This window comes from Toxotes jaculatrix, chromosome 9 (genome assembly GCF_017976425.1).
Source record: "Toxotes jaculatrix isolate fToxJac2 chromosome 9, fToxJac2.pri, whole genome shotgun sequence".
NCBI classification, from domain to species: Eukaryota; Metazoa; Chordata; class Actinopteri; family Toxotidae; genus Toxotes; species Toxotes jaculatrix.
The window spans coordinates 387,040-413,080 of record NC_054402.1 but is presented as its reverse complement, the minus strand read 5'-3'; the positions used below and the strand labels follow the sequence as shown (position 1 = coordinate 413,080).

Sequence of the window (26,041 nt, the reverse complement as noted above, 5' to 3'; positions counted from 1 at the left end):
TGTGTGTGTGTGTGTGTGTGTGAGTGTGAGTGTGTGTGAGAAAGAGAGAGAGAGAGAGAGAGAGAGAGAGCTCCAGGGCCTTGTTGTTTAAACACAGCTGTCCCTCTCACTCATATTTACACTGCTGATCACAAAAAAGGATGCTCCCTTCCATACTCCCTCCCTCTCTCTCTCCCTCCCTTCCATACTCCCTCCCTCTCTCTCTCCCTCCCTTCCATACTCCCTCCCTCTCTCTCTCCCTCCCTTCCATACTCCCTCCCTCTCTCTCTCCCTCCCTCCCTCCCTCCCTCCCTCTCTCTCCTTCACCCCCTCCCTCCCTCTCTCCCTCCCCCCCTCTCTCTCCTTCCCTCCTTCCCCCTCATGTTTTTCTCTGAGAAATAATAAAGGTGTAGACAGGTGTAGCAGTGCAGTTAGGATATGAACTGATGTCAGGATGAGATCAGCATCAGGCTCATACAGTCTCCAGCCTCAGCAGTGAAAGGCCATGCCCCCCCCCCCCCACACACACACACACACATGGAGCTCAGGCAGCTTGGTGACACTGACCCATGAAGGTCTTTATTCTAATTTCTTTATTCTAATTCAGTCCAACCAACAACTTTATAGTTGCCAGCTTTTATCCAGCGCCCTGTGAACAGGGGTAGGTTTAGCTTCCCTGTGAGGGGCAGACTGGGGACAGACTGGGGACAGACTGGGGACAGACTGGGGGCAGACTGGGGGCAGACTGGGGACAGACTGGGGACAGACTGGGGGCAGGCGCTGCGACAAACAGCAGGCTCATGAAGCCAAACTGCTCGTTCATGCAGAACTAGTGAAACAGTTTCCTCACGCAGCTCAAACATCGATTACACGCGTGTTTCTGTCCTCGCCCGCTCCACAGCCGTCCTCTGTGCTCAGGAATACGTCCTCGCTCGCTCCCTCTTCCTCACTGGCAGCTCCTGCAGTAGTTTCATGTTAATGAACGTCCTCTCTGGGTTTTAAACATGAGGACTGTCTCTGTCGTTCTGCTTTTTCTTCTCTGTCATCGTGTGAATGCATGTTTGACTGTTCACTGCCCCGTCTTCTCTCTCTCTGGTTCTGTCTCTGTGTCTCTCGCCCAGAGTCACTGCTCTAGTTCCAGTAACACTGACACTGTTGGCCAGTAACGTCTTATTGTCTCAGTTACCGTCTCTCTCTCACACACACACACACACACACACACACACACTATTGTTTTGAGCTTATCACTGGGATGCTCCTCAGTGTGTTGTGTTGGTGTGTCTCTCTCACACACATCTATACACAGGGTGTGTGTACTTGTGTCCACCAGGCATCACAGGTTACCTGCAGGGTTAGTGCCAGTCTGGGTTACTCACCCACAGGGCAAAGCACAACACTCTGCCCTCAAAAGACTCACACAGACACACACACACAGATACACACACACACAGATACACACACACACACACACACACACACACACACACACACACACACACACACACACACACAGACTCACACACACAGACATCCTCTGGCACTTTTGCAAAACAGGCTGGCTCCCTACAAACACAAGCATGCATGAATACATTCACACGCTCCAAATTCAGACAGACGAAGCAAAGATCGCACAACAGCCCAGGCACACACACACACACACACACACACACACACACACACACACACACACACACACACACACACACACACACACACACACACACAGGTTTGCTGCTTCACTGAAGGAGAAAAGATGTTCAGGTGAGAACAGCACAGAGCTGCTGAAGTAGAAGAAAGAGAAAAAAGCAGAAATGAAATTAAATCAAGAAAGTAAGATGAAGGAAGAGGAGAGGAGAAGAGAAGAGGAGAGGAGAAGAGAAGAGGAGAGGAGAAGAGAAGAGAAGAGGAGAGGAGAAGAGGAGTGGGGGCAGAGCAGTGAGGGAGAAAGCACAGCTCCAAAGCAGGAGAGAAATTTAGTTGTTCTGATCATAGATTTACTTTATTCATAAACCTTAAACACTGAAACAACCCTTAGCTCACTGCATCTTCTAACACCTCTGGAAAATTCCCCAGAAGTCAGTGGAAATGCAGCCACATATTTCAGTACAAATGAACTGCAGCAGCAAACCACATTACATTTTCATAACATCCAGAGAATATCTGGATCATTTCTGTGTTTGGCAGGTTGTACATTTGTTGATCCTGAGCATCAGTGAAACGTTCAGACGCTCTGCTGCTGTTTTCCACCTGAAGCTCTGATCTCTCAGTTCAACATCCACCTGCAGTGAGTCAGCATCATGAAACAACTGTTCCTGGTTCTGTGGAGACGCTCACAGCACAGCTCACCTGGCTCAGGTCAGGGAGGGATGCTGGTCTGTATCCAGATACAGGAGCTGTTCACAGTGACTTCACACACAACCTGTTCATTTACCACAGGCCGGACTCTGGATGTGAACCTCGGTCTCTGCTGTGACAGTCGAGCTTTATACATACAGCAACATCCTGGAGGCTCTGCTGTTGTTAAATGTGCAGCTTCATTTTCCTGTGATCCGGCCAGCGATTTCCTTTCCTACAAAATCTATCTGCTGTTGCCGTTTAGTCGTATTAACGTGTGGGAGAGTGTTGACATGACAGTGTTCATAACTAAAGCATTTACATCAGTTGTAACTATGGAAAGAGTCTGTGAATAATTCCTGCAGAGCCATCTGGGTTAGGAAAGGGTCGTTTCTCAGGTGAACCCTGTGTCTGAACAGCTGCTGCAGGTTCATCCTGGAGATGAAGAGAGATTTTAAACATCATCACACAGAAAAGTAAATGACCTGTCAGCACACTGTATCAACCAGGTAACATCAAAATGTTGCTAGGAATGAATGCATCAATAACAATAACCCACTAACATATTAATATTATGTTAGTCTGAGAGGGAACCAGTTTGCAGTGAGCACGTTCACCTCTGTACTGTCCCTTAAGTAAGAGTTTAAATGTGATGGAGCAGTTTGCATTGTTGTGTTTCTGTGCTCTGTGGCTCAGGTCTGCTCTGATCAGCTGCATGAAGAGGGAAAATCTTTTTACAGCTCATTAAAATGATTGTATTTACATAAAGCATCAGATATCTGGGCATCCAGGAAAGGACGTGAGCACTGAGCTGTCATCCTGTATGAAGTACCTGCATCACAGCGCTCTGTGTGTTAATGATCCTATAGGCTACTGATTCTATATTTCTATACACCGAGAGGCAAAGTAGAGCAGAGCTCTATAAGTGCAGTCCATATATTTATGGAATAATAGCCTGAAAATGAACAGAGAACAATGCTGATCCCTTTCAGCTGAGCCAGAGGGAGATCAGCGCCGGCTTTTCACTACAAGATGCAGTGATGAGAGCGAATTATCAGTTGTGAATACAAATTTCAGCCTAATTGCAAATCAGTGTGTTTGACTGGAGGCAGTCACATGCCTGTCAGCCACTGCATTTCACCGAGGTCTGTGCAGACTAATCTGACGCTTTACAGGAGCTTTGACATCAATCCAGTGCTTAAGGATTTGTCATGATCTGCATGATATAACGTACATATGTTTAGTTATTTCTGGACAATAATCCATGTTTAGTCTGTAGCTGTAAAAAATAAAAGCTGCCAGCTGCAGAAAAGATACTACAGAGGTTTTAGATTCGCTCCTGTGCTTTTCCTGTGCTGTTAATGCCTCACAGTGTGTGCAATAATGAAAACAACCAATGTTCATGCAAATATAAAAAATATAGAGTGTAATTAGGAAAGGAAGGATTTGTAGCTGTACATATCTTCGTGGTAAACTTCTCAGTCTGCTGTATGCTTTCATCAGACTGGATAAACTCTCAGAGTAAAAGGTGGGAGCGCTGAGGTTAGCCAGCTTTCCCCTCGCCTGCATCGCTGCCTGAAAAACAACAGACTGATGTGTGAGTGTTTGCTCCAGCTCATCTGGGCTGTCTGTCTCTCTCACAAGCCCCCAGGCTCACCTCAGACCACCTTAAATACCCAGCTGAAGCAGATTCCCTCCTAACCTCGAGCTGACTTCATTATCTGCTGCAAAACATGTTTGAAGAGGAACTTCCTCTCCACCGCTAATTCCTCTGCCTAAATCTGACCCAGTTCATGGGACACGTGTTTACACGCAGTGCTGTTCAGGAATTAAGGTTCTTTAAGCAACATCAGCTTTTCTGGGATTTTTCCGTTTTTCCTTTTTTTTCCGTTTCTCCTCCTCCTCTCTTAACGCTTGAAACCAGATGGCTCAGGGGGTCAAAGTTAACTGCAGCTTGTAAATGAAAGGTTTCCAATATCCCAAAGACATTTTAATATATTGAACAGGTGCTAATTACATGAGAGTGGGAATAACATGCAGGCAAAAGCCAAAGATCAGCCAGCCTCTTTGTTTCTGCTGCTGTCTGTTTGTTTCTTAGCGTGGTTGGATCTTTTTCCTTCACATTTCCAGTTTTCATGTTTCCAGTTCTTGATGTGTGATATGTTAATTTGCATATTTTGCATGCAGTACATTACAGTGACATGGTATGTCCTATAGACCATATATCAGATAAAATACCTGTAGGTGTATAAATGAAATTGTTATAAAACTGAACCTGATTTTTTTTATTATGTGTTGAAGCTAGAAACTCTCTGTTTTATCCCACGTGCTTAAATATAAAGTGCTGCCAGACTGTATTTAACACCAGTGATTCTCGGGTTTGTGTTCTATGAATTTCTGCAGCAGGTTGCATGTTGTTGAGACATCCCACCCTGAACCACAAACATCAACCTCAAACGGCGATACAGCAAACGTCATCAGGATTTCTGCTCTGGAGACCATGAACGTTTATAACCAGATGTTTGTTGAGATGTTTCGGTTCAGAGAAAAACGTTTTAACTGCTCGTGGTGCAGGATGAAAAGTCAGAAGACATCTCAAGTTGTTGTAGATACAAACATATTTCATTGGATCAGTGACTGCTTAGCTTTTCTGGTGGTGCTTGAAGAAAAGTCGGGGACTTTCAGTCTGACCTCATCGAGCAAAATCTGTCAGCTGTCCTCAGTTTAAAATGCTTTGCACAGTAATTTCGAATGGTGGCTAAACAGCTGAGCCGATCTGTGTTTGAGTTGTCGTGTTGGATGATTTTAACGTTCTGTTCATCAGTTTGGTCGACAGTGTGAACTCACTCTGTTTTCTCATTATTTTTGGGAGGAAACCAGTTCGTACTTCAGTGGGTTGAACTCTCTCTCACTCCCTGCTCTTCAGAAATCCCAGTAACGAGGCAGCTGAGAGGTAAAGCCTGCTAAAGTCCTTACAGAGTGAACTAATGCCCCTGGAAACATTAGCATAGCAGAGGTTAGGAAGGGCTGTGAGCATGATGGGAATACGAGAGAAGAAGAAGAAACAGGGAGAATAAAAGAGGATGGCCTGTATTGACATAGAGCTGAAAGAGAAGGTGGAGAATACAAATGAGTGGTCAAGACAAACACCTTCAGTCCTCTGAGACCATCATCCAACCACCCTCCTCTTTTCAACACCATCTCTCTTCCCCCTTCTTTTATTCTCTGGTACTTCTGTGAGATACGGGTCTCTGTAAAACGCTTTGGGAGCATCTGGATTGTGGAAAGTGCTCCCTCCATCTCAGACCTTTCACTTCTTCTTTTGGCCCTCTGTCTATTGCAGGTTGTCTGACCCATACAAATGTTCTCCACAGCAGACAGAGAGATGGATGGGTGGATAAATGAATAGGCGTTTGAACTGATGGACAGATGAATGGATAATGTTGGTGAGAGGGGATGGATGTCAATTAAGCTGGATGAATGGATGGATGAGCACTTTAATGGGTGGATGCAGAGATGGATGGGTGAATACATGGATGGATGAATTGACTGATCAGTATTTCTGAGTGAGTGCTCGTTGTACCTGTGCTTCACTGAGTGCACCAGAGTTTCCATTAGAAGGGAAGTGGATTATTTCAGGGTGGCACCGGACGAAAGGTCTGGACGGTTTTTTCACAACCGCTGACTCTGAGTGCCAGTGACCTTCAGCGACCCCCACACATGCAGCCATGTTTCAGCCAAGTCCATTCATTAGATCTCTGTTAGTCCGAGGAGAACATTGACAAACTCCTTTGTTTCTACTGAAAACTATTGTTTGACCTCCAGTGTGAAGACGAGGACTCTGCCTTCTGAGGGGCAGTGGTGTCTCCTGTGAACATTCACAATTTTCAGCCAAGAACAAAGCGTAGCAGCCACATGGTTGGTGAGCCTGACAAAGGTTATTTCTTCACTGCTTTCCATCCACTTGAAGTGGCTCAAGTAATGAGGCGTCCCACACCGCTTCTCTTCAGTGGCCAGGAGAGGGTGATGACCCGTCCTTCTGCTACAGCAACATGAAGACGCCCCCTGAAAAGCTTAAACCCAGGTATTTCTAGGATTTCGCACACTGAGCTCCTGACTGGGGCCTTGTCCATGAAACCTGCAGGGGACCAATATGGCCCTTTTCAAAATGGCTCCATGCTATGCATCATAAGATGAAACATGTCAGACAGTGCACTTTCTTAGTTTCCTTTCTTCTTCTTCCTCCTTCTGTAGTGAGCGTTTAGACTTTGGTACTGAAAAGCAGATAAAATGATTAGCTGGTGTCACTGTCAGTCAAACCGTTTCCCCCTGAGTCTTCTCAGCAGAGTGAAAGGTCTTAAACACAGATTTTATTGTGACAAACCAGAAACTGGAACATCCACATCTGTTGAAGGTGAAGGCAGGGCAGTCCACCCTGAGTTCTGACTGGTGTTAGCATCACTAAGTGAGTGGTAGGTGGATAAAGTGCTACACTGCTGTGTGTATTTATCTCTGTGCTTCCCACATGGTCCTCTTCCTGGGGAGACACTGTGACACTAACTCTCTGGATCAGAACAAACAGATGAAATTCTCGGAGTCAGAATGTCAGTTTCTGGATATAACGTGGTCTTACCTGTCGAATCTGTGGTGAGGGAAACACTGATATTTTCTAAGGCAATAACACAATAATTTCTCCATTTCAAAACTGTTTGTGTGAAAACTTACTGCTTCACACTCACATATTAACTTTCTCATTCAGACCAAGTGAGCTGCTCCCTCTTTCACCAGCTCAGGTCACCCCACGGTTCTTACTGCTGTCAGAGACAGATTCACAAAGTGTGTGTAGCTTCAGTTTCCTGCTGCGGTCTGAAGACATTACTGTGAGATGAACTCAGCTGAGTTTAATGATGTTGGCGTACTTTAAACGCTATAACCCTCAGAACTGAACTGACGTCCGCTGTGTGAGTGTAAAGACACAGAAACACTACGTCTCGCTCAGCTAAAGCTCGTGTTACTGACCAGTTCCAGAAGTTCTGGCTTAACTTTCCTGTGTCGACCAAACTCCGTGGCCCCTGTGGACCCACTCAGTTCACCTTCACTCAGTGCAGTGTTGTTCTGCTGTGTTGTGTGAGATTGTGGATCAGTAACATTTTAATACCCAGCTCAGACCCTTTCACTGGACTCAAGGTGAATGTCTCCATCAGCACCAGCTCCCTCTCCCTCTGTGAAGCTGCAGCTTCCATTAAGCAGTGGTCCATCGCTGACAATGGTCCTCTGCTGTTTAGAATAAGCTCTGCAGCTCTGCCTGGACCAGAGGCAGCATTAGTGAACAGTAATAAGCACTTGTGCAGACAGGCAGCATGGGAACAGCAGCGGAGTTTAAGTGGATGTGACTGGCCTTCAGTTTGCATTGTTTTATCCATTGATCCAGCAGAATGTGTTTTTCACAGGCAGCACTGAGGCTGTGATGAATATGGAAAATGTGAGTGAATGTTCTTACAGTGTGTCACAGTCACATGACTCAGAATCTGTATCCGTGCAGGTCGTTTGTCCATGTGACCCTCTGACGTGTTTCACAGGAGCATCTCCTGAAAAAGTGGCATCCGGGACCTTCGTCGTCATGGTTACAGTGATAAACACAGCAGTTAAGACTGTGGAACAGAAACAGCTTTGGTTTCAAATGGTAAACAAACAGCAGCCTTCCACATGAGAGTCCTCGTCTGTCCACCCCGGCCTCCTCCCCCCGGCCTCCTCCCCCCGGCCTCCTCCTCCCGACCTCCTCCCCCCGGCCTCCTCCTCCCGGCCTCCTCCCCCCGGCCTCCTCCCCCCGGCCTCCTCCCCCCGGCCACCCTCCTCCCGGCCTCCTCCCCCCGGCCTCCTCCTCCCAGTGAGCACTTTAATGCTCTTTATACTGTGTCACCTACAAATATACAGCAGTGACGATGGATTCTAATATTTCACAGAACATTTTATTTTGGTAAGAGTCAAAAACCCTTAGAGAACAGAGCAGGACAGAAGTCTTACAGAGAAATAACGTGGTGAATGTTATGCTTGGTGATTGGTGTCCTGTGTGTCCTGAGTGTCCTGAGTGTCCTGTGTGTCCTGTGTGTCCTGAGTGTCCTGTGTGTCCTGTGTGTCCTGAGTGTCCTGAGTGTCCTGTGTGTCCTGAGTGTCCTGAGTGTCCTGTGTGTCCTGAGTGTCCTGTGTGTCCTGTGTGTCCTGTGTGTCCTGAGTGTCCTGAGTGTCCTGTGTGTCCTGAGTGTGAGATAACTTGTACATTCTGAGACGACTCGTGTGCAGACAGTGGTTAAAGCCACTGACTGAAGTTAAATGGTAAAATATCTGCACCAACATCTGGACTTCCTGGTTCAGCTCAGACTTTCCATATTTCCTGTATTTAATTATGCCTGCACATTTATTCATTACCATCGTTACACTGCTGTCCACATGAGCTGACCTCAGCTGATTTGGAGAAATAATTGTGCGGAGCGACACCTGGGGATTTAGTTTCCCACTCTCTGTTTGTCCACAGCTGGAGACTGTGCTTTTCGTTTATGCTGTTGGACAGTGGATGACTCAGAGTGGGAGGGCTGAGCAAAAGTCTCATTTAGCTACACATACACACTGAATAGTCCATTATATAAACTGACCTTTACTCTTCTTTTGTGTCCACCTACATATAGATTTAATAAATCATTTTATCATGTTTATGTAAATGTGCAGATAAGTTTGAAAGAGTTTATGTAAAGATGATCCAGCAGCTGTCACATCTCCTCACATCTCCTCACATCTCCTCACTCTCCTGCTTCCTCTGCTCACAGAGACCTGAGCCTGTTATCTGTGTTAATCTAAAATAACAAATGGCACATAGTTTAATCATTTATATGAATTTTGGAAAGAAATGCTGTGATTACATTTTTCATTGATCAGAATTTTGGTGTTTATTTGCTGAACTCTAACCAGTGAAACCAGGATGCCATTCTTAATTACAGACATAAATAAAACACAGCCAGCAGGAGTTGGATGGTGGAACTGGGTTTTCTGTGAAACGCAGCAGAGAAATGTTCGAACAGATTTGCATGAAATTCCATCCTGAACAAATACGATTCGCACAAAGAGAGAAAGATTGTGTTGGTCAGTACAGATGAGGCAGTTTTATGAATGAGATTTCCACACAGTTGTTGACATGCTGGCTGAGGACTGTTTGGGCAGGTTAACCCTTTGAAGTGCAGTCCACTTCGGTCCATGTGGACGTCTCTTCCTGTCCTCCTCCTTCTTCTTTTACTTATGCCCATGCACTTTGACCTGCGGAGGTGACACTGAAAGGACACGTGTTGTGGATTTCATGAGAATCACAGTTCAGATGTGTTGGGTCTTTCCATCTGGCCCTCTGGTCCTCTGGTCTCCTACATCAAAGGGCCTCAGCAGTGGACAGTTTGGGTCATAACTTTCCTTTAACGTTAGTAAGGACTGGACTGACACAGTAACGTCAGTGACTCTACCTGGTAAAGTCTGAGGGTCTGGAGTCACAGAGGAAGCAGCCTTGAAGCCATTTGTCAGTGCCAGTACCCAGACACCCTGTGAGGCTCTGTCACTGGTTGCTGTGGATTCTTTATTTCCACAGTGTCACCCTGGTGGACTCATTCTCTCACGGCAGTAGCTTCGACCTTGCCTCCTGAGTGGACCCTGGCCGAGCGCTCTGCTTGTTCAGGCTGATTAGGGCTGGTGGTGTTAGGAACAACACGCTCTCTGAGGCCTGACCTCCGGCTACTCTGCAAGGCAGAAAGGCAGAATAGTGTCTGTGCCTGTCCCTGTGTGTCTGTCTGTCTGTCCACCTGTTATCCTCTGTCTCTGGAACTGTCTTTTCTCCTTCGTCTTCTTGCAGCACTGTCTCCCAGAAATTATGTTTCTATACAACTAAACTGCAACAGCAAATACATTTAAAAAACACTGATACTGAACAGTCACATGTTCTCAGATGGCCTGTACACACCTGATGTGTCAGTTCATCATCCACCTGCAGTGACTCTGTTGCTAAGAAATAGGATGCCCCGGTGGCCAGTGACAGGTGCAGTGAATACCCTGTGCACCCTTTCATGTACACGGTGTTCCCTGACGGCTGTGGCCTCGTTCAGCAGGATAATGCTCCGTCCCACAAAGCAAAGCTGGTCTGAGGAGCACAGCAACGAGTTTGAGGTGTTGACTCGGCCTCCAGATTCCCCAGATCTCAATCCAGTCGAGCATCTGTGGGATGTGCTGGACGAACAGGTCCGATCCAATTACACACACTGTGTAAGTATGTTTTGACCCAATCCTGCTGTGGACTGATAACAACACTGTGCAGCTGTTTCAGGAAATGATTGTTTTGTTTTTTATGTTTTTTCAAACTAAAATGATGTATGATACATGATTTGTGAATAATACATCAAAGACTGATCCTTCAGTAGGAAACACCTGCAGCTGAGCGCCACAGACAGAGGGAGTCAGACAGTGTGAGCGATGGAATAACATGTTGCTGCTTTTTATGGGATTGGTTTGCTTTCAGAAAAGTCTAAAACATGGACGGAGCCTTCGGGGCCCAGCTGGTCAGCTAACCACTGTGCTTGTGTGGTAATCCAGCTTTGTGTCACACTTCTGCCTTTTCTGGGAAGGAATCCTAAGAAGGATTTTTTTTTCTGTTGAAGACGCTCTATCATCCAGTGACTTCATATTAGTGTAAGCTACAAACACAAATACATAAATAATTCTGAATAAACAAATATCTCTCTCCCAGTTCTCTCAGTCTATCGCCCTCTGTACCACAGTCTGCCTTCTCTCTTTTCCATCTCTCTCTCTCTCTGTAGGGTTGTGCTGAGTACAGGATGTACTGCAGCAGTGTTGAGGTGTCAGCATCCCTGCTGCCTTCCTCATCTCTCTCATCTCCCTCCTCTCCCTCCTCTCCTTCCCTCTTTTCCCACTCATCTAATCCTCTCTTATCTCTCGCCTCTCTCTGCCTCTCTCCTCTTCTCTGTGATTTATCCAACTTCCACTATTCTCTCGTCATCATCTTCGTTCCCTCCTGTTGTTCCTGCACCTCCTCACGCGTATGAAGAGCTCATTGAGGAGACACACATGAGTAAATATGAACATGCATGTGCACATTCACATTTGCATAATTACTCTCCATATATCGGCACAGACGCACTCTGAGGCTGAGAGAGTGGATAACGAGGTTTCCAATGTTCTGACAGAGAAGAGTGTAGGACAAGAGATAAATGTGACCCATGTATTTCAGCTTCCTCCGGTAACGTCTGTCCCATCTTCATGGACGTTACCCCAGTTTTAACTTTGGTGTCTGGATTTCAGATCTTTGTTTCTTTACTTGAAGTGGTTCCACACATTAGAAAAGGAAACCTGAAAAGGTTTAGTGAGCTTCCAGTGAGAGCCAGAACCAAAAGTCCCATTGGAAGGTGTTTTCTTTTCCAGCTTCCAGCAAACTGAAAATATACAGAAGCTAATGAGAGCAGAGCATTTGGATTCTCCAAACTCTGAACAACTGAACAGACTCCGAAATTCAAAGCAGAGCGTGAATGGATTCTTGCCCAGAGCTCGTTCATGTGCTCTGACATGGTATGATTCCCAGATGAGGCCAGTCATGTTAAAGAGCCCAGACAGATCCGACCTGCAGTATGTATTAGATTAGATTTTACTGAGAGCCACATGCAGATGAATCAGAAGCTGAGCACGGAGATGAAATGACTCCACCAAGTCTGAATTTAATGGTACGTCTTTTCAGAAAGTCTGAAAGATTTCTCCAGGCTCCAAAATGATGAGCTGAGGAAAAATCAAACTGGTCTCATATCTGCTTTATGTTCATCAGACGAGGAGGCAGTGAGGAGGCAGTGAGGAAGCAGTGAGGAGGCAGTGAGGAGGCAGTGAGGAAGCAGTGAGGAGGCAGTGAGGAAGCAGTGAGGAGGCAGTGAGGAAGCAGTGAGGAGGCAGTGAGGAAGCAGTGAGGAGGCAGTGAGGAAGCAGTGAGGAGGCAGTGAGGAAGCAGTGAGGAAGCAGTGAGGAGGCAGTGAGGAGGCAGTGAGGAAGCAGTGAGGAGGCAGTGAGGAAGCAGTGAGGAGGCAGTGAGGAAGCAGTGAGGAGGCAGTGAGGAGGCAGTGAGGAGGCAGTGAGGAAGCAGTGAGGAGGCAGTGAGGAAGCAGTGAGGAGGCAGTGAGGAAGCAGTGAGGAAGCAGTGAGGAGGCAGTGAGGAAGCAGTGAGGAGGCAGTGAGGAGGCAGTGAGGAAGCAGTGAGGAAGCAGTGAGGAGGCAGTGAGGAGGCAGTGAGGAAGCAGTGAGGAGGCAGTGAGGAAGCAGTGAGGAGGCAGTGAGGAAGCAGTGAGGAGGCAGTGAGGAAGCAGTGAGGAGGCAGTGAGGAGGCAGTGAGGAGCAGGAGCACATGTTCATGCGTCCTGCTGGTTCCAGCACTGTTACACAGGGTGAAAGTAAAATGACTCGTTGGCAGAGTTTACCATCATACTCTGACTCTGAACCATGATCTTCTCATTTGCTGTCTGCATACGGCCACAACACGAAGACAATGCAACACAGCTGTGGGTGGATAGATTTTATGGTCAGTGGGAATGAATCACCTGATGAATCACTGCCTCTCTCTGCCTTCCTTCTTTAATCCTCGTCTCCGTCGCAGGACATTGTTTCGTTATCGACCCGTTCTGTTGAATTCTCAAAGAAAGAAGATGGAGAAACGTCCCAAAGCATCCAGTGTTCAGGCCGGTTCTCACGAGAACTCGGACTCGTGTAGCGTTCTAATACTGACGCTGATGATCCCCCCATTTTTTATTTTTTTTTTACTTCTTACAACTGAAAACCTCTACATCATTGACTGAGGTCACGCTATTGTACCATGCTAACATGCTAAATGTTAACTCGTGCCACTGTATGTGGTTAACAGATGCACAAATGGCTATTGCCAATATTTAACATGCTAACTACATATGGTGCTGTGAGTTGACTCTACAGACCAAAGCTAACTTCACAAGTTTAGACATGTTTACGACATGTGGTAAATTCATGTTCATGACATGATCCTGAGCTGTCCGTGTGTCTGTCTGTGCTCCTACGTATCCCCTGACTGTGTCACATGACACCGTTCAGCTGACTGTTTGCATTAACCAGCTCTTGTTAATGCATGTTGTTCACTGTCAGCAGCCAATCAGACAGAGTCTCCGGTTTCTCTCTGTGCTGCTGTGTTCCTGTCTGTCTTCGCCACCTTTCTCCTCCCTCTGCTCCTCCTCTTCCTCCTACTCCTCCTTTCTGCTACTGGTGCTGTTTCTTATTGACGTGGTAATCCTCTTGTCAACAACAAACAGGCGGCGGTGTTTGTAGAAACAGCAGTAAGCTCTGTGTTTGTGTGTGAGCAGACATGCTTATCTGTGTCAGGTGTGCATGTGTGCACATGGATGTGGCACAAGATTTCCTGTTTTGGTGCATCCGTGTGTGAAGTTTCAGGAATTTACTTGCGCTTATGTTTGTGTGTTTACGTTTTCATTATTCAGTCAAACCTGTGTGTTTACACCTGAATGAAGAAAACGTTCAGGTTCAACAGGCGTCTGACTCTGTGTAAACCAAGGGCACAGCCAGCAGGAATATTACATATGGAAATGAAAAACAGATCACACACACACACACACACACACACACACTCATGTATAAACAGCAGTAGCACTCAGATTTAACTTGTTCAGTTATTTAAATTCTTCCCAAACACACACACATCTTTGGATTGTGGGTTTATATGTGTGTACACACGCTAGTGACATTCAGAAACACAATTAAACAGGCTGAGATCACAAAAACAAAACTCCTCACATAATTAGACTCTCTGACACACACACACACACACACACACACACCCAGCACCATAATCCTTTAAATCATTCAGTCAGTCACACAGTGTCAGAAAACTCCCTCTCACACTGTACATGTGACCAGGCTTCTGCTCCCGTCACACCAAGATGAGATGAAGTGATGACTCTGATTGTCTTCACCCAGCCACGACACACACACACACACACACACACACTCACTCTGTTGGAAGAGCACAATCTTCTCCCTCCAGTCGCCTCAGCAACAATCAAATAAGCCTTTCAACTGAGTCGCTAGTTTACAAGTCAAACTGAGGGCAAACACTGATCCCTGTGGTTAGAGACACATACAGGTGTGTGTGTGTGTGTGTGTGTGTGTGTGTGTGTGTGTGTGTGTGTGTCTCCACTCCCCTGCTGTACGCCTGCACCTCTGTTTGATTGGGACAGTGACTGGCAGCAGTAATGGTGCAGCAGTTTATGAGTAGGTGAGCTGGGAATCTGTAATGGGGTGATGATGTCACCGTAGGGGTCCAAAGGCATGCTGGGAAGGCTCATTTCTATCTCGGAGGTTCAAACGCTGCACTGACATCATGTGATTGCTGGTTGTTATAGTGAAGGACTCCATCTTTTAGGTAACGTGTTTTAGTCCTGATGCAGGCGTGTGCAGATGCACAGCTTCACTGACAGTATCATTCCACAAACCACAAACCTACACAAGTCTATAGATTCTTTAAGTTCCTGTTTTAGCTTGAGTTATGAATGAAAACATAATTGTGTTATATAGCCAAAAAAAAACAGTCCATGGCTCAGTTTTTCTGGTGTATTAACACGTTCGATTGCTCAGAGGAGGTTTGAGAGATCTGTGACTGATATCAGAGAACTATCAGCATCTCTGACTTTAACTCATTCTGATTGGGCCGCTGCCTGGCAGTGATAATGGTATTCCTGTTTGTTCGGGATGAGCTGTTCCCAGGGGAGCCTTGGAAATGCAAATGCTGTGATAATGTCACCGGAGGGGTCCTGAAGCCTACTGAGATTATAGACCATCATTAGAAATCCACGATACCAAGATTACTTCACTGCTGAGGCGTATATTACACTTGAAATGAGTTTTTTCTCTTGTTTGTTTTGTTTTGCTTTTCTGGCTTAAAAGGTTTTTTTGTACCTACATAAATGAGAAGATGATTTCAATTAAAGAAGATGATTTTCAATCTATCTATCTAAAAATACCGAGTGAGTATAAAAAGCTCTGGGGTGTTTGGGTGTATTAGAGATGGACAGGAGTCACTGACTTCAGGAGGAAGTTGACACCATCAACATCCAGGGCCAGGAGGTGGAGGTGGTGGACTGCTACGAATACCTGGGAGTCCATGTGAACATCAGGCTGGACTGGAAGGACAACAGCAATGCTGCCGTGAGCGGGCTGTGCTTCCTGAGGAAGCTCAGGTCCTTTAATGTTGCTGGAGTTTTGCTACCAGTCTGTGGTCACAAGCACCCTCTACTCTGCAGTGGGTGGTTGTGGTGTCGTCGAGCCCATTAAGGCTAAAGTGGAGGCCATTTTGAAGTTCAGTGCTCCATCTTCACGCCGGGAACTTAGAAGGTTTCTCGGCATGATTGGTGATTACAGAGGGTTTTGCTGTAATTTTGCCAACATTGTGCCTCCTTTAAACAACCTGCTGAGCCCAAAGGTTCCTTTTCTGTGGGACATGAAGTGCCAAGATGCTTTTGAAAATCTAAAAGCACTTTTGACAAATGCACCTGTTCTTTTAGCTCCAGACTTCAACAAGCCCTTCAAGTTAGCTGTGGATGCTAGTGATGTGTGAGCTGGAGCTGTTGTGCAGGATGGTGCTGATGAGGTGGAACCTTTGTGTTATCTCTCCCACAAGTTTGATGTCCACGGTGCTATTCCACGACTGAGGAGGCCTTTGCACTCATTCTGGCCTTGAAGTATTTTGATGTTTATGTTTCAGTATGCTCAGCTCCAATCAGCGACTGATGTGGTGGAGTTTGTTTCTTCAGGAGTGTGACCTGAAGTTTTGCCACCATCGAGGCCAGGATAATGGATGCCCTCTCCAGGTCGTAAACAGTTTCATGCTGCTATTGTTTACCATGGGGTTGGAAACTCTCCAATACTGCAGCTCTTGTGGGGTGTTCCTGGTCTGCAATGGTCAGTCACCTTAGAACCAGCAGGATGCTGGGAAACTTTGGGTCCTGCCATCCATGTGGATGTTACTTTGACGCGTACCACCTACCTCAGCACCGTTGCTGTCCATGTACACGGTGTTCCCTGACGGCTGTGGCCTCGTTCAGCAGGATAATGCTCCGTCCCACAAAGCAAAGCTGGTCTGAGGAGCACAACAACGAGTTTGAGGTGTTGACTCGGCCTCCAGATTCCCCAGATCTCAATCCAGTCGAGCATCTGTGGGATGTGCTGGACGAACAGGTCCGATCCATGGAGGCCCCGCCTCACAGCTTACAGGATCTGCTGCCAGATGGTGCCAGATCCCACAGCACACCTTCACCTTCAGGGGTCCAGTGGAGTCCATGCCTCGAAGGGTCAGGGCTGTTATGGCAGCAAAAGAGGGACCAACACAATATCAGGCAGGTTCCAAACACCACTTGTATTCCCTCGATGCTTCGCACAGTGCAGCTTCAGATCCAGTGGAATGTGGTAATGTCAGTCAGGTGATAGTAACAAGCAGCCTGCAGGTTCTGTCTGCTTTCCTGAGCTGCACAGAGCAGGTTGTGCAGACATTTTACTGCTGAACCAAACAATAAACTTCCCTGACATTATTCACTGCTCCAAACGAGGCACACGCACCAAATCACCGATGTACTCCTGTGATCAAACAGGAGCAAACCATGAGCTTTCTGGACAAGAGTGAAAAATCATTGATGTGAAGAAGCACAATGTGCCTGATCAAAGGCTCACTTTTTCTGAAAAGTGAAGCAGATTTTTGTTCGACTTTGATCTTTGTGGCCTTTGAGGCAGATTCCACGCTGCTGATGAGCTGCGTTCCCAGCGAGCGGAGCTGCCGGACAGTGATTGATACTGGCTGCAGTGGCATTAATATGAATGACAATGTTCAGACATCCATCACCACAGAGAAAAGAGCAGCAGCTATAACAGGCCAGCTTTGTGCATGTACATCCACAGTGCGTGATGAAGGGTGTCCGCGCTTAAATAGATGTCAGACTTGTAGATAATGATCATTTTAAATGGTTGGAGGAAGAGGAAACTTTAGCTTTCAGGCCTTTGACATATGATGTATGGTAACATAAATAAATAAAAAATAGAAATAAATAATAAGATAATAAAATAAGTGATTAAGTATGACCAGATACCAAAGGAGGAATCACCAGTTTAATAACAGAGTAGAGAGTAAGGTAAATGACAGCCAGTATAAAAAGATTCATGCTTTAAATGCAGCTTGTGATGAATTTGCTTTGGTGTCATCATGTGACGTAAACCGTAAAGTCGCCAGTTACGTTTGTTTTTCATTGCTTCATCACTCTGTTGCTTCTGTTCCATCATGTAATTCCTGCACCGCCTGACACTGATCAAACTATCGGTTGTAATCAGGACACCAGCATGTTCACATCACTAACACCGGTTTCTGTCTTTCTGATAGAAACCACAGAAACTTTCTGACAGCTTATTATTATTAGAGGAGAGTTTTTTTATACCTTTAATTCTCACTGTTGTCAGTTTGTTGTCTTCTTGGTTCTTGGAGCTAATTTTATTTCTGCTTCCTGTTTGTTCTTTTGTTCCTGTTTGCGGATCTTTTTTGCTGTGCAGCAGTTTGTCGTCACTGCTTTCGTTGTGAATTAACGTGAAACAACAGACGATGCTTTTCTGCTCGGTGTTAATTAGTCTTTAATGTATCACGAGTGAGGAGCAAATCCATTCTTACTTCTAAACTAGTTTCAGTAATAATTTACTGATTTGTTTGTCTTATTTATTTACATATTCACTTATTGAGCTCTTGTTTTGCTGCATCTCATATTCTTCCTGTAAGTTTACTTTGATCTTTTATGCCTTTATGTCCACAGCTGAGCTGCTTCTGTGTGTGGATGGACCTTGGGGAGATTAGCAACCTCATTAGCAGAAGCTAATGCGGCTCCTATAAACAATAACAGATTCCATAAATAAGCATTCATTCAGCATCCTCTGCATTGTGGAGTTACAGTGCAGCAGAGCCCTCTGTATGCAGACATCTCACCATGTCATCGCTGTGAATCCTAACACTCATTCAGTCATTATTCATATGAATGAATCCGACCCAGACTCCCTCCACCACTGCAGCACCATCACCTGTAGCTGGCCCTGCAGATGTCAGTCAGACAGACAGATAAACAAACAGGCAGACAGACAGACAGGCAGACAGACAGACAGACAGACAGGCTGACTGACAGGCAGACAGACAGACAGGCTGTCAGACAGGCTGTCAGACAGACAGGCAGACAGACAGACAGGCAGACAGACAGGCTGTCAGACAGACAGACAGACAGACAGGCTGACTGACAGGCAGACAGACAGACAGGCTGTCAGACAGGCTGTCAGACAGACAGGCAGACAGACAGGCAGACAGACAGACAGGCTGTCAGACAGGCTGTCAGACAGACAGACAGGCAGACAGACAGACAGGCTGTCAGACAGGCTGTCAGACAGACAGGCAGACAGACAGACAGGCTGTCAGACAGGCTGTCAGACAGACAGGCAGACAGACAGACGGGGCTAACTGGCAAACTGAATGAATTCCTGTATGTACAGTGAGAGAAATCAGTTCAGATTCATTCATTCATTTAGACTAGTTTTCAGACATTATGAAGTGATGAATGTGTAGAAGCAGTTCACTGTTACTTTAGTGTTTCGCTCACGGCTTGTGAGGACGTGTTTTACTGTGAATGAAGTTTTAATTGTCAGTGAAGGTTTTTCTTGTGTTTCTTCAGAGAATGAGGCAGATGTTCTTTTATTATTTATCTCATGAATTCACCGAAGAGACAACAAATAAATAAATAAATAAACGTATCCTGCTAACAGCTACTGTCTGTGTAGCCATGAACCCATGAACTGATTCTTTCTCCATCAACATTTTGCGACTTGGCAAATATTTTCATTAAAAACTTTTTCTCATTGTGTTGATAAAATTAAACATGGGCAGCATTACACTTCTGTAGCATATCGGTGGCGTGTAAAGATCATTTCTTGGAAAAGGACAGGTAAATTTAAACAGTCGGACAGTCGAGTGGTGTTTTAGTCCATAAATCACAAATGCAAACCACAGTTTCAGCATGTGATATATAACATGGTGGGACACGATAAAGGCAGCAGTGGAGCTTATTGAGAAAAAGAGGAAATGAGGCCAGAGTATATAAAAGTGAAGTGATCCATCCTGCTTTGGTCCTCATACGTCTTTGTCTCTGTCTCCTTTGCTCTCTCCTGTTTCTCTCTGGTTTTCAGTCTCTGTTTCTCTAGCAGCAGTATACAGCTCACTTTAGTGGCCTCTCTTTGTGTGTGTGTGTGTTTGTGTATGCACATACATGTTTGCGTGTGCCTGTTTCTAAGCACAACATCCCCACCAGCTGGTCGGAAAATGTCACTTCTGCAACAGAAATTGTTCATTTTTTTCTTCTTCTTCTTGTTTCTCATCTTTCCCGTCCCAACCCGCCTCGCTCGCTTAGCCTCCTCTTTCTGAGTTCATCAACCTTCTTCTCCCTTTTTCATTTTTTCTTCCTCCCCTCCTTTGTCTGCCCTGTCCTCAATCTCTCTTCAGCTTATTTGTTCATCTCTTTTTCTTTCTTTATGTCCCCCACCTTTCAGCCCATTATCCGCTCATCTAAGATGTGATCCTCACTAACCCTAAACCTAAACCTAACCTAAACCTAACCTAAACCTAATTCTATCCAAGTCTTAACCCTCATCCATAACATCCATTTTAAGGTGAGTCAGAAAGTGAGGACAGGGCAAAATGTCCTCACTTTCCCAAAATGTCCTCACACTGTATAGCCATACAAGTACACACACAAACACGTTTTCGTGTGATAAGAGCAGAACTAAATATGTCCGAGGTAAAACCACAGATAAACATCCCGAACTGAGAGTAATACTCTAACCTTCAACAACTCGTTTGTTTTGAAGAAAGAATTTGAAAGAAAGACAGACTGATATGGAGAGAGGGATGATGGGAGGATGCAGGTTGGAAGATAAGTGAAGGGAAAGAGAAAAGGAGGGATGCAAGTGAAATGAGAAGCACTTTCAGTCAAGAAGAGAGTGATGAAAGGAGGGAGAGGGCAACAGAGAGAGAAGAGCTGCTTTGTATTTTTCTCACGCTGCTCTGACTAAACAAATTCAATCTGTTCTCAGAGCAGCTCCTCTCTTCTGCAGAGACTCAGCATTGCACCTGAATTCCACTGTAAAACGTGTTTATAGATAATCTTCCAAAAGAAAACCACCACACATTATCACTGCCACACTGACATCTGGAATGTGGTGAGATGTAAACGAACGATCCGCTGTCGTTTATTCGAAGCTTTGCGTGTGTGTGTTCAACAGAAATGCTTGCGGGCGGTTCTCAGGGGAACCCACCAAACACTGGAGAAACGGCTCCAGTGAACAAAGAGACCTAAAAACTGTTGTTTGGTTGCACCAGAGAAAACTGGAGAAGGAATCATCTGCAAAAAAAAGAAAAAAAGAAAGAAAGGAATGAAAACAAAAACAAAGCCAAAGGAGTAGAAGCTAATAAAACTGATAATAAGCTCTAACCAGAATGACCTTCTCAGTTTGTTTGTTTGTTTGTTTGTTTGCTATCACTGCTCATTTCTTAGCAACATTAAAATCCAAACTCATTACTTTGCTAAATATAACTGTTAGACGTGAACCATCCAGGCGCTGTGCTCTGAACTCTGCTTTCACCTCAACACAGATCTGACATGTTCCCATGTCAGTCACAGGTTGTTGCCTTCGTGTTCTGTGCTTACATTCCCATCAGCTGCAGACTCTTCACTTACCCATTGACATTTGAGTGTGGTGTCGGCTGGGTTCTGAATTCTCCCCATCATTTCCATCTCTCCCATTACCTCCTCACATTTAGCTCCATCTCCTGCCCCGTCCCCTGCTGTGAGGACATGTGCACACTTCCTGTTCTGTATTCTGTGCTGCAGTTGAAGCACAGTTTGAATATTTCAGCTCTGTAAATAAAAGAGCGTCTCTTCCTGCTGTTATTTGCAATCGACCTTCCTGCAGTCGCTCAGCATTTAACTCAGAGGAACTCTTTCCAGAGTAGGTACATGTGACATGCGTGGATGCGTGCGTGTGTGTGTGTGTGTGTGTGCGTGTGTGTGTGTGTGTGTGTGCGCGTGTGTGTGTGTGTGTGCGTGTGTGTGCGTGCGTGCGTGTGTGTGTGTGCGTGTGTGTGCGTGTGTGTGTGTGTGTGCGTGTGTGTGCGTGTGTGTGCACGTGTGTGTGTGCGTGTGTGTGTGTGTGTGTGCGTGTGTGTGCGTGTGTGTGCGTGTGTGCGCGTGTGTGCGTGTGTGTGCGTGTGTGTGCGTGTGTGTGCACGTGTGTGTGTGCGTGTGTGTGTGTGTGTGTGTGTGCGTGTGTGTGCGTGCGTGCGTGTGTGTGTGTGCGTGTGTGTGCGTGTGTGTGCGTGTGTGTGCGTGTGTGTGCACGTGTGTGTGTGCGTGCGTGTGTGTGTGTGCGTGTGTGTGCGTGTGTGTGCACGTGTGTGTGTGTGTGTGTTTCCTTTTCCTCCTCCTGTGAATTTATTCGGGCTCTGCTGAGCTGAATGCACAAACCGAATGGAGAGAAATCGATATGGATGTAAATGAATTCCTTTATTGCTGCTGCTGCTGGAACAGTTGTTCAGTCTCATATTTATGCACCAAGGTATCTATGAAAGTCATGAAGTGAGACAGACAACCACACGCAGCATAATTTGTGTTCTTTAATGTTGTGCTCAGATCGTAATCATGAGTGCAGTGAGCTTAATTGATGATATAAGTACTGTTTACTTTCCCAGTTCGACTCACTCAGCAGAAAAAACACACAACAAACTCCTGACTTCTCCTCCTTTTTATCCCTCGCTCTGTCTCTCTGCCTCTGTCAGCCCCTGCACGCCACAACCCCCCGGTTCACTCTCTTTATCCATCCTCCTCTCCTCTCTGTTGTAAAGCATTTATTATAACACTTCTTTTTTCTGGAAACCCACAAATCTGGAAGGTTCTGGAAAACAGAAATAAAGTTTGTGAAAAAGTTTGTCCTGACTGAGACGGAGGCTTCACATCGTCTTCACATTGGCTTCACTGAACAACAGAATCTGTCAGTCAAATCAAGGAGCAGTGATTTAGATGAAGCATTAAAGCTTTTAATTTGAAACTCAGTGGGAACCCTGGAAGTCATTTTCAGTCCCAGGGAACATTTAAATGTCCAATTTGATTCTCATGTGCAGGAACTGGAACTGATGTCTGCTCCTGTTTCTCTGTTCTCTGTTACAGCCATGGATGTCGTCTCCTCGTTGGTCTGCCGTCTCCTCCTCCTCTTCGTTGTCCTCCTGTCCTCCGTCCCCTCCTGTTCCTCCTCCATGCTGTGTCCAAAGCGGTGCACCTGCCAGAACTTGCTGCCGTCTTACACGGTGCTGTGTGCCAAGACGGGCCTCCTCTTTGTCCCGCCCAACATCGACCGCCAAACGGCCGAGCTCAGGCTGATGGACAACTTCATCACAACACTAAGACACCGAGACTTCGCCAACATGTCCAGCCTGGTCAGAGCACGGTTTTCTAACGTTTCCTTTACATTCGTGTTTACTTTGGTTTGTGAAATCAGTTAGTTTCAGTTTGATATGGATATGATCCAGCTGTGCTGTTGTTTAGTTTGACTTGTTATTGTGTCTGTTGTTGTTGTTGTTTTTATGTTGTTCTGTGTAATTTATTTTAGAAAGACAAACACAGCCGGTGGAACGTATCAGTTAGACAAAGGTTTATGTTACTGATGTCTTTCACTGTGATGATGGGTACGTAACAGTCAGCAGCCTGAGTAAATGCTCAGGAACCTTGTGTTCAGACGTCTGACAAAGACAAAGACGAACAGCAGCAACATTTGAAGCTGCTGGAAATGTTTAAAAAAAAAAAAAAAGCTTTGACCATTCAGAAGAAGGCGTCTTTCAGACCTCAGTGCTGCAGTCAGGACGCAGAGGAGCCCTCACGTCTCAGGCTGTGTGTGGTCAGACACAATGAGTAGTGACCTGCCAGGAAGAAAACACTAAGCGCAGCTCATTAGCTTGGTTTTAAAGCAGCCTTGTTTCTTTTTCTAATTTAAATCCAGAGTTAAACTCACGCTGGACGATTCACAGTCTGTACCAGTGCTCAGTAACAATGTGTGTGTGTGTGTGTGTCCTGTGCAGTGAGGTGTTTGATTTCATGCTGGAGAAAAGAGTTCACATCCAGTCACAGTCCAGCTGTTAACGATCACTTCTGATCTCCGGATGTTTTCTCCATCTGAACCGCTCCGTGTGCAGATGGAGACCGAACAGAGAACCGTGCCCTGAGCTGGATCCGGGGTTTTCCTCCACCAGCGTTGCTGTTTGGTGATGAGACTGTTGGAAAGCTTGTGAAGAGGCCTCGTCTGCTGCCGCCTGAAGCTGTGACATTTCTGTCGTAGCTTCGGCTGCTGCACGGATCGATATCACCATGGAGAGTAACTCGTCCCACCCAGGACCAGAAAGTCTCCATTGTTCCTTTAATGCATAGGGGACACGTGGGACATCCTGAAGTGACCGACAAGCTTTTACCAAACATGTTTGCCATAACCATGGAAACATCTGCACCGTGTCCTTTCACAGAGCTGCAGCCACCGTGACACTATATTTACTTCTCTCCACCAACAGTGGTGTGACCCACATTTGTCAGCACAAGATAAACATGTTGAACAGGACTATGAAAAGGGATTCTGGGAAATGTAGGACATCACTACATGAAGGGTAAGGTCTGCAGGAAGGCGGGGGGTGAAGAGGGTGCAGCAGAAGAAGAAAGTGAACATCACATGTTGAGGCTTCGTGTGTGGAACATGTGATGGAGGGAACTCTTCAGAGAGCTCTCAGGTCATGAGCTCATGATTCCAGTGTAATGATGGACCGGAGGTGGAGAGGCTTCACCGCGTGCAGCACAAAAACAGGAAAACCAACTCGTCACAGCTGGAGACTTCCTTCATGTAAAAAACACGTTTCTTCTCCAGCACAGATGATGTTTGCTCACACACAAGGCAACATGGGAAATGAGGTTTTAATCATTTGGTTTCGTGTGACAGAGCTCCACAGATGCTTTGCCTGAACAGGTTTACGAATGTGTGGGTGCTGACTGACCCTTTCTTGGGTGTGAGCAGAATGTATTTCTGGTTTTCCTCTGCAGCGTGTTTGCTAACTGTCTTATTACCTTTTAATGAAGCTCCAACTTATTTTTTAATAATTTGATTTGTACTTCCGTGTCTCAGTTGACCCACATTACTCTACTACTAATTGCTAAAATTATTATTAATGCAGAAGAGTGGCAGGGCGACCGAGTGTTTAAAGACCATCCTGTAACCAGGCTGCTGATTTCACCCCCACAGCCCGGAGGGTCCAACCGGCTCAAAACATTGAATCTCTATCATTTCCAAGGCGGTGCCTCATCAGCTAACCCTGACCTTTGACCTCCCTGCAGGAGAGAAAGAGCATAACTCTAAAACATGGCAGATTTATAAATTATTGCTGGTATAAAATGAAATCACTCACAGCTATTTAAAAAGAACAGAGAGAGAAAGTGTGTGAGTCAGTGATTCTATAACACTACTTTCATCTTTGCCTGTAAATCCAGATCCACCTGACCCTGAGCAGAAACACCATCAGTCAGATCCGGCCCTACGCCTTCGCTGACCTACAGGATCTCCACGCCCTCCACCTGGATGCCAACCGCCTCACCACCCTGGACGACTCCCACTTCCAGGGCCTGGTGAACCTGAGGCACCTCATCCTGGCCAACAACCAGCTGCACAGTATATCAGAGGGAGCCTTTCAGGTACACGTGCTCCACCTGAACAAGCCAAAGTGTCGCATTCATCATTTACCCTGGGCTGAGCAGAAGTACAGAAGTATCATGAGCAGCATACACTGGATTATACACTGTAGATCATTGTTTTATTGGTTCTCTAACATCAGGAACAACTTTAATGTTGTGGCGAAGCTGAAATTGGACAAATGTGTGTTCTGCTGTGTGATGAAACACAGAACTGTGTCATAATTTTCTGTGAAGTGGAGACAGTGATGTGAAGGCATGCTTCAGTCTGTGCAGTTTAGGATAAACAGCTGAAATGAACAGACCCAGTAACGAATTTCTCTTATTTTTCCTTTGTTCATTTGGTTTTACACTATATTACAATCTAATATGGAGAAATAGGACGACAGTCTAAGACAGACAGAACTGCCCAGTTACCCCCAGGCCTTCATCAGCTGTAAATTATAATTATAATTTCAATTTAAAACTAATCTTTGTGATGCTACAAATGGAGTTTTGGTTTCCCAGCATGCACCATTAATTCTGTACTTACATGAACATAGTGTAATTATGTAATTGCCCTGAAAATGGACCAAAATTACTCTAAAAATCAAGAAGAATTCAAAGAATTGTCCTGAAAAACATCCAAAATGTTCCTGTCCTGCTGCCACCAGCTCCCCAGGAAAAGCTCAGTCCACTAACAAACTAACAAACTGCACAACTGTTTTAAACCTGAATATTTGGGGTCGGTGCTGCAGCACACTCTCTGATTCGTTGCTGAGGCGTTCAGAAATAGATTCTCAGTTTGAAAAGTTATTACAAAGTCATTCACAGCTCTTCAGAGCAGCTGT

At 45.7% G+C, this 26,041-nt stretch overlaps 1 protein-coding gene across 3 annotated transcripts in view; it reads left to right on the top strand.

Annotated features, from left to right (window-relative positions):
- Window positions 1-26,041, top strand: part of si:cabz01090165.1 (uncharacterized protein LOC100333421 homolog) — a 119,908-nt gene that overhangs the window by 69,303 nt on the left and 24,564 nt on the right. For all 3 annotated transcript variants that reach the window (XR_005894632.1, XR_005894633.1, XM_041047243.1), the window contains exons 5-6: window positions 22,662-22,927; window positions 25,014-25,214. Coding sequence is in view for 1 of the 3 variants with exons in the window: in XM_041047243.1 (XP_040903177.1) it covers window positions 22,664-22,927; window positions 25,014-25,214 (465 nt within the window). In the remaining 2 variants the exon portion in view is untranslated. The remainder of the gene's footprint in view (window positions 1-22,661; window positions 22,928-25,013; window positions 25,215-26,041) is intronic.